This window comes from Cebus imitator, unplaced genomic scaffold (genome assembly GCF_001604975.1).
Source record: "Cebus imitator isolate Cc_AM_T3 unplaced genomic scaffold, Cebus_imitator-1.0 Scaffold5, whole genome shotgun sequence".
Lineage (NCBI taxonomy): Eukaryota > Metazoa > Chordata > Mammalia > Primates > Cebidae > Cebus > Cebus imitator.
Genome location: NW_016107320.1, coordinates 14,587,445 through 14,595,243, shown reverse-complemented (window position 1 = coordinate 14,595,243; position 7,799 = coordinate 14,587,445). Strand labels below are relative to the sequence as shown.

Genomic DNA, 7,799 nt, shown 5'->3' with positions numbered 1-7,799 from the left:
AAAAAAAAAAAAAAAAAAGAAAAGAAAAGAAAAGAAAGAAATATCTGCAAAATGCAAAGATATCCCTGTATGTAAAGCAGTTTCAGAATTGTTCACCTGTACCCCATGAAAAACTGATTTACCAACTAGAATATAGTGCTGATGTAAGTTTCATTTACCGTTAGCCTTATAGATTCCCTTATAGATTCTAGTCACAACACTGTTTTGGAGTAATTTCAGTTCGTTCCTTTCTCTACTCCCCACTCTCTTCCTTGAGGTTATATTGTGCATTTGTAGTACTATTTTTTTTCACTTCTTAAAATTTTACTTTAAGTTTTGGTAGACATGTGTAGAATGTGCAGGCTTGTTACATATGTATACATGTGTCATGGTGGTTTGCTGTACCTGTCAACCTGTCATCTAGATTTAAATCCCCACATGCATTATTAGGTATTTGTCCTAATGCTCTCCCTCCCCTCTCACCCCACCCCCAGACAGTCCCGATGTGTGATGTTCCCCTCTCTGTGTCCATGAGTTCTCATTATTGAACTCCCACTTATGAGTAAGAACATGGGGTGTTTGGTTTTCTGTTCCTGTGTTAGTTTGCTGACAGTCTAGTTAGTTTTATTTGTCAGAGTGAGTCTGCATTCCATCCTGGTATCCTCCCAATATTCTGGTTTATTTTTTTAAATTTGCATACGTGAAAGTTCATTCTTTATGACATACAATTCTATGGGTTTTTCAATGCATAGAGTCATATATCCATCACCTAAGTACCATACAAAACAGTTCCATCATGCTAAACGGTCCCCTATATATTAGTTTTGCAATCAACTACCTATTCCTTGCCTGTCTCTGGTAACCATTAATCTATTTTTAATCCTTCTAGTTTTGCCTTTTCCAGAAAGTCATTTGAAAAGAATCATATAATGTAGGACTGACATCTTTCATTTAGGTAAATGTACTTAAGGTTTATCCCTGTCATAAGCACAAATTAATTGCTCAATCATTTGTATCCCTGAATAGTATTCCACTATCTATTCCACAATTTACAATTACTATAACTTGGTTTGTTCATTCCCTTGTTGAGGGATATTGCGTTTTCTTCAAGTTTTTTTTTTTTTTTTTTTTTTTGCATAAAGAAGGGCATTTGGGTTGTTTCCTTTTTTTGGTGATTATGAATAAAGATGTTATAAACATTCACATATGGATTTTTTTTCTGTGAACATAAATTTTCCATTTACTTAAATAAATACTTAGGAATGCTATTGCTGAGTCGTATGGTAAATCTATGTTTCATTTTATAAGAATCTGCCAAGCTAGTTTCCAAACTGGCAGTACCATTTTGCATTTCCACCAGCAATGAATGAAAGTCTCTATTGCTACACATCCTCTCCAGCATTTGATACAGCCAGATTAAAACAAAATTTTAGCCATACAAAATAGGTATGAAATTGTCTTTTAGGCTGCACGTGGCAGCTGACACCTGTAATCCCAGCACTGTGGGAGGCCGAGGCAGGTGGATCACCTGAGGTCAGGGGTTCAAGACAAGTCTAGTCAACATGGTAGAACCCCATCTCTATGAAAAATACAAAAATTAGCTGGGCAGGGTGGCACATGCCTGTAGTCCCAGCTACTGGGGTGGCTGAGGTGGGAGGATCGCTTGAATCCAGGAGGCAGAGGTTGCAGTGAGCCGAGATCAAACCACTGTGCTCCAACCTGGGCGATAATAGTGAAACTCCATCTCAAAAAAAAGAAAAGAAGCTGTCTTTTAATATTTAGCATTGCAGGTAAATAGTCCTATGTATTTACTCTATAAATAAACTATTTTTCATTTTCTAAGAATTTGCAGGTTTTTTATGCTAGAATATTTGAAGTCTCATCTGAGTATTTATACGTGTCCCCTAACCCTCACCCCAACACCATCTTTCTGATATAAAAAAATTCAAATATTTATTAAGATCTAAAAATTTTGTGCTTACATGTTGGAAGTTTTACTTTTCCTCCACCTATCTGTTGATGGGATTCCATTATATGGAATTTGGATCACCTATACATCTCTTTTTTATATATTTTATTTTTCTGATGGTTTGCATTCTTTGATTTTTGCTTTATGCTTTATGAAATTTCTCAAGGAAGTCCCTAAATCACTATATATATTTTTTGCAATCAGTGTTTTACTGAGTTCGTTGAGTTTATGTTGAGGAGTTTTTGGATGTGTGTGTTTTTTTAGTTATAATAGTTCCTTTTGTATATCAGCTTTCACTTAGTTTATGAAGGCAATACGCTGGATACACGTCATAGAATATTTAAAGCACTAATATCATCTTAATTATTTACTGGAGGCCATTCGTTCTGAATGCCAATTGGACTACCCTCTTCTTTTTGAGTTGCTCATATTATCTATATTATTTGGTAATTTTAATATATCTATTCAAATTCATGAATGAAGGTTAGTTTTACTAGGATCAGCGTCTAATATGAATGTTTTTATTGTATTTCCAGAACACTGCTGAATTTCTTCTTGCATAGCTTTCTCTGATCATGCCTTCCTGGGAAATGTGAGTGGATGGGTCTAAGCCAATTAATATATTTTGTTTCAGATACAGAGGGGTATGTTGAGGCATTCTAAGACAAGGTGGTTGGCTTAGGTGCACTGTAAGATCAAAGCTGTAAATTCACTTACTGTGTTGTCTGTAGCAAGTAAAGGATCCAGAGAACACATGTTTTTGTCTATAGCTCCATCTGTGGTTCTGGAAACTATTATATTTGCTTCTCACAGACAATTCCTAACTGATTCAGTATCTGGAAACTATTATATTTGCTTCTGACAAACAATTCCTAACTGTTTCAGTCTCAGCTTTTGGTAGTAAACTCTAAAAATTGGTCTTAATTTGTTAGCTTTTTTTTTGAGACAGAGTTTCACTCTTCCGTCCAAGCTGGAGTCCAGTGGCGCAATCTTGGTTCACTGCGACCTCTGCCTTTCACTTTCAAGCAATTCTCCTGCTCAGGCTTCTGAGTAGCTACAATTACAGATGCCCACCATAGGCAATTAAAAGTAGAGATGGAGACTAAGGCTGTTGTGTTAGTTTCCTAGGTGGCCATAACTAATGATCACAAACTACATGACTTAAAACAGCAGAAATTTGTTCCGCAACAGTTATGGAAGACAGACTTCCCAAATTAATGTATCAGCAGAGCTGATTTCTTCTGGAGCCTCAGAGGGATAATCTGTTCCACACTTCTCTCCTAACACCTGGTGGCTGGCAGCAATCCTTGGCACAACTTGAATTGTCAATGCATCACTCCAATTGTACCTTCACCTTCATGTGGTGTTTCCCTTGTGTTTAAATTTTCCTCTTCTAACAAGGACGCTCATCATATAGAATTTAATCCAGTATGGCCTCAGCTTAACTCTAATACATCTGTGCACACACTATTTCCAAATGAGACCACTTTCACAGATTCTGTATGAACATGACTTCTAGGAAGACACTATCAAACCCAGTAAAAATTTTTATTTGTATATATATGTTTTATGTGTGTATATATATATATATATATGTTTCGTATATATATACATATATATATATACACACACACATATATATATGTTTATTTGTTTTGTTTTTTTTTTGAGACAGAGTCGCACTCTGTTGCCTAGGCTGGAGTTCAATGGCATGATCTTGGCTCCCTGCAACCTTCGCTTCCCAGGTTCAAGCGATTCTCCTGCCTCAGCCTCCTGAGTAGCTGAGACTACAGGCATGTGCCACCACATCCAGCTACTTTTTTTATTTTTAGTAGAGACATGGTTTCACCATGTTGCTCAGGCTAATCTTGAATTCCTGAGCTCAGGCAATCCACCAGCCGTGGCCTCCCAAAGTGCTAAGATTACTGACATGAGCCACCACAGCCAGCCTAAACCCACTACAAATGTTAAGTGATTGATTTCACATTCAATTTTGGCCAAAAGCCAAGAAGCAATAGGGACTGATTTCAATGCTCTGCTATTAGAAGCCCCAATTTAACAAGTCCTTCTCTTCCTTCATAGCAGTTTAATCAAATAACGCCTGGTGAATGTATGTGGCAGAGGACCTCATAGTTCACAAACTGATTTCTAAGCTGCCCTCCTGCCAACAATTCCAGACTCCCCTTGCTTCTCTACTCTGCTATTCTGAGATGGGAAAGGAGGACTCATGGGAGTCTCCCTTTGCTTTGGTTAAATGCCTGACGTGGGTCCTGTAAACTTATTTCTGGATCTTAGACATGATTTGCTTAATACGATCAAAAAAATCCTTTAAGTTTTTATTCCATCATTGGAACGTTTCTCTGTTTTTCTTTGCTTACAGATAGTTTCTTTCTTTCTTTTCTTATTTTTGTATTTCTTTGGTCATGTCAGCGAAACATCAGTGACGTGGTTTCATTTGAATTTTAGAAAGACAGATTTGTAGGAAATTACTCCGTTTAGTTGCTATCTTCATAGATATTGAAGGCAGGCCCTTATTCATCTTTTACAGGGTTCTAGTGCTTTGCACAGAGCAGGCATTCAATGAGTATTTTTAAAAGAATACATAATTATAGACATTAAATATTATCCATCAGCAAAGGGGAATTTTGGAGAGTGGAAAACTTTTCATGGACTTCTGCAGTTATGTGGCACTCCAAATTGATAAGATTAAGACAGATGGAGAAGAGACTACAGGGAAGAAATGGATGTATACTGAATGCTATCACATGGCAAGAACTACAAAAGGGCCACTTTGATAGTGGTTTAGTTCCCATAACAATACCATGAGACCAGAATTTCTCTCACTTTATAAATAAGGAAATGGGATTACAAAGTTGAGTAACTTTTTCAAGATTACATACCTATTAGGTTGATACAAAGGTATTTGTGGTTTTTGTCATTAAAAGTAAAGGCAAAAACTGCAATTACCTTTGTAACAGCCTAATACATACTTTTGTGGAATTTATTGGCTTATTGGATGTTTCTGTAGAACCCGTGGCTAATTTTATAATTTAGAAATTCCCTCTATTTTATAATTCAGAAATTCCCTCCATTTTATAATTCAGAAATTCCCTCCATTCAACTATTCTATAAGACCCAGGACAAAATCGAGGTAGACCCACTGAGCAATAACAGAGCCCTGATCACTTGACATGGAATGAGGAATCTGAGAATTCCCAAGCTGGCCTTCTTAGGCCACACCTTCCCCATTAGTTTGTTTATTAATTCCAAACCAGATTCTTTTTTAAACAAACATTTGGTGAGTGATTAATGTGTGTCAGGCATTGTTTTGTGCTGGCTCTGGCAACCTTAGGAAAACACATGCATCATATGTTTGATGGGATCATTCTGTTTTTCAGGAAGGGTGAGATAGCTTTGCTGACAAGCTCAATGGTAATATCAATTTCCCAGGCCAACTGATGGACTTCCACAAGGCTAAGAAAGAAAAGTTTTATGATGATGAAAACCGAATGGTGATGAGTGGGTGAAGAAAATAATACCTTGTCCACATGAACTCGAAGCTGGTGAGCATCAATCAATTGAGTAAGTTTGTTGGCAATTTCCATCCAAGGTCTATAATGATCTGGAAGTTCTTTCTGCATTTAAAATAGAAACATATAAATATTTTAGACCTCTCTGGAAAGGGGCTTTTACGGGTAGCTATTTTCAGATTTCAGTCTTCAGGAGAATTCAAGTCAGTGCAGTTCAACTAACATCGAGGATGCACCATATGTTAGGTAGGCCCTGTGCTGAGCACCTCAGATACACAGATGACTAAGGAGTGTATGGTTCAGTAAGGGAAAAAAAAAAAACACATTAGTTAGATATATGCCAATGCAGTAAAATATGTTTAATTACTGATATGTGTGTAAGCCAAAGAACTTGCAAAGAAGAGGATGTAGTTAATTCAGTCAGCTGTTGTGAGGAATTAAAGGGAAATATACATAAAAAATATGACAGTTGAGCCCAGTTTTTGGAACGGAAATGACTTTTTTGGGTAGAGATGTGAAGAAAGGAAGGTAGTAAAAGTAAAGGGGATAGCAGATAAACAGATGTGGCTGCTTCCCTGGGAAACAATGTTACTCAATGTTGCTAAAATATAAAACTCAAGAGAAAGTGACAGAGGCAGGAGGCAGACAAATGCCTAGGCAAATAGGAAAGGGTCCCTGGTGAAGCCCCACCTTCAAGCATAAAACAGCCTGAAGGCTGAAAGATCAACTGCTGGTCCCAGATGAAACCTGTGACCCAGAGGGAGAAATTCCCCTGTTTGCCCACACTTTCCCAATTGATTCTTTCCGAATAATGTCTTTTAACCAATTGAATGTTGCCTTTTCTGATACTACCTATGGCTTGCCTGGGCATGCCCATGTGTGTACTAGGAAAACCTGTGGAACCACCAGGAATTTGTGCCTTATGCTGGGGAGGAGCCTAGCCTTTTCAGCTCATGTGTGAAAGTCCTGGTACTCCATTGTGAGGTGGGAGCCTGCTAGCAGAACCCCTCTTTTTGCTGAGAGCTCCCCTTTTGCTTAATAAATTCTGTCATCCTAATCCTTCACTGTGTCTACCTGCCTAATTTTTCCTGGTCGTGAGACAAGATCCTGGATTTTGCTGAGCTAAGGAGCAGAAAACCTTGCAGCAAAAGGATGATGAAAGATGAGCCTAGAAAGTTTACATGAAATGTGCTGTGTGTAGAATATATGAATTTTCCCTTAATTTAAGTTGATGACATGGTTTGATTTGAATTTTAGGAAGATAAATTTGTAGGACTTTAAGATATAAAGTCAGACAAGGAAGTCTTTAAAATACTGTTCAAGGACTAAACTTAGGCAATGACAGTGAATTTGGAAAGGAGAAGCCATGTATTCAAGATATATTTGGAAAATGCAGTTGAAATTATGTGATGATTAAATCTGGGGCTGGGGGCTTAAGGCAAGAAAATCACTAGCCGAATAGCTCCATTATGTGCCCACTCTGGGCCCATGGTTTAGCCAAGGGAGACATACTCTGAATTTCAGTGAACCCCCCCAACTCTAACTTACCCAAGAGACAGAAACTACTACATTAATTTTTGTGAATTTTCATTTGAACCCAATCTCTCTTATTTGTTTACATACTATCTATGGTTGCTTTTACATTACAGCAGTAGAGTTTGTGCTTGCAACAGAAACCATACAGTAGGCAAGCTTAAAACACTATTTGGCCCTTCAGAAAAAGTTCACTCATCTCTGATTTATCCCCATGATCTGGGGCTCCTTGCTAAGTGTATAACCTGCACAACTGAATTTGTGGGTTAAGAAGAAGAGGAAGTGAGGATGATTTCCAAGTTTTGAATTAGGTGAGTAAATGAATGGATGGAAGCATGAATTGAGACAGAAATGCAGGTTAAAGTCAAAGAGTGGGGATAAAGATAATGAATTCATTTTTAAACATATTGAGTTAAATTACCAGTGGAATCAAAAGATATGACTGTACTGAGAAGTTGGATACATATTTTAAAGTTCAGAAGAAAAGTCATATTAGAAATATACAATTCAGGCCGGGCATGGTGGCTCATGCCTGTAATCCCAGCACTTTGGAAGGCCAAGGAGGGTGGATCCTGAGGAGTTTGTGACCAGCCTGACCAACATGGTGAAATCCCATCTCTACTAAAAATGCAAAATTAACCAGACGTGATAGTGCATGCTTGTAATCCCAGCTACTAGGGAGGCTGAGGTAGAAGAATCGCTTGAACCCAGGAGGCAGAGGTTGCAGTGAGCCAAGATAGTGCCACTGCATTTCAGCCTGGGTAACAGGGCAAGACTCTGTCTCAAAA

At 37.9% G+C, this 7,799-nt stretch overlaps 1 protein-coding gene across 2 annotated transcripts in view; it reads right to left on the bottom strand.

The window, feature by feature from the left end:
* The window catches only part of IDO2 (indoleamine 2,3-dioxygenase 2), a 61,477-nt gene that overhangs the window by 43,615 nt on the left and 10,063 nt on the right, over positions 1-7,799 (bottom strand). For both annotated transcript variants that reach the window (XM_017537128.2, XM_017537136.2), the window contains exon 2: positions 5,488-5,583. In XM_017537128.2, coding sequence (XP_017392617.1) covers positions 5,488-5,583 — 96 coding nt within the window. The remainder of the gene's footprint in view (positions 1-5,487; positions 5,584-7,799) is intronic.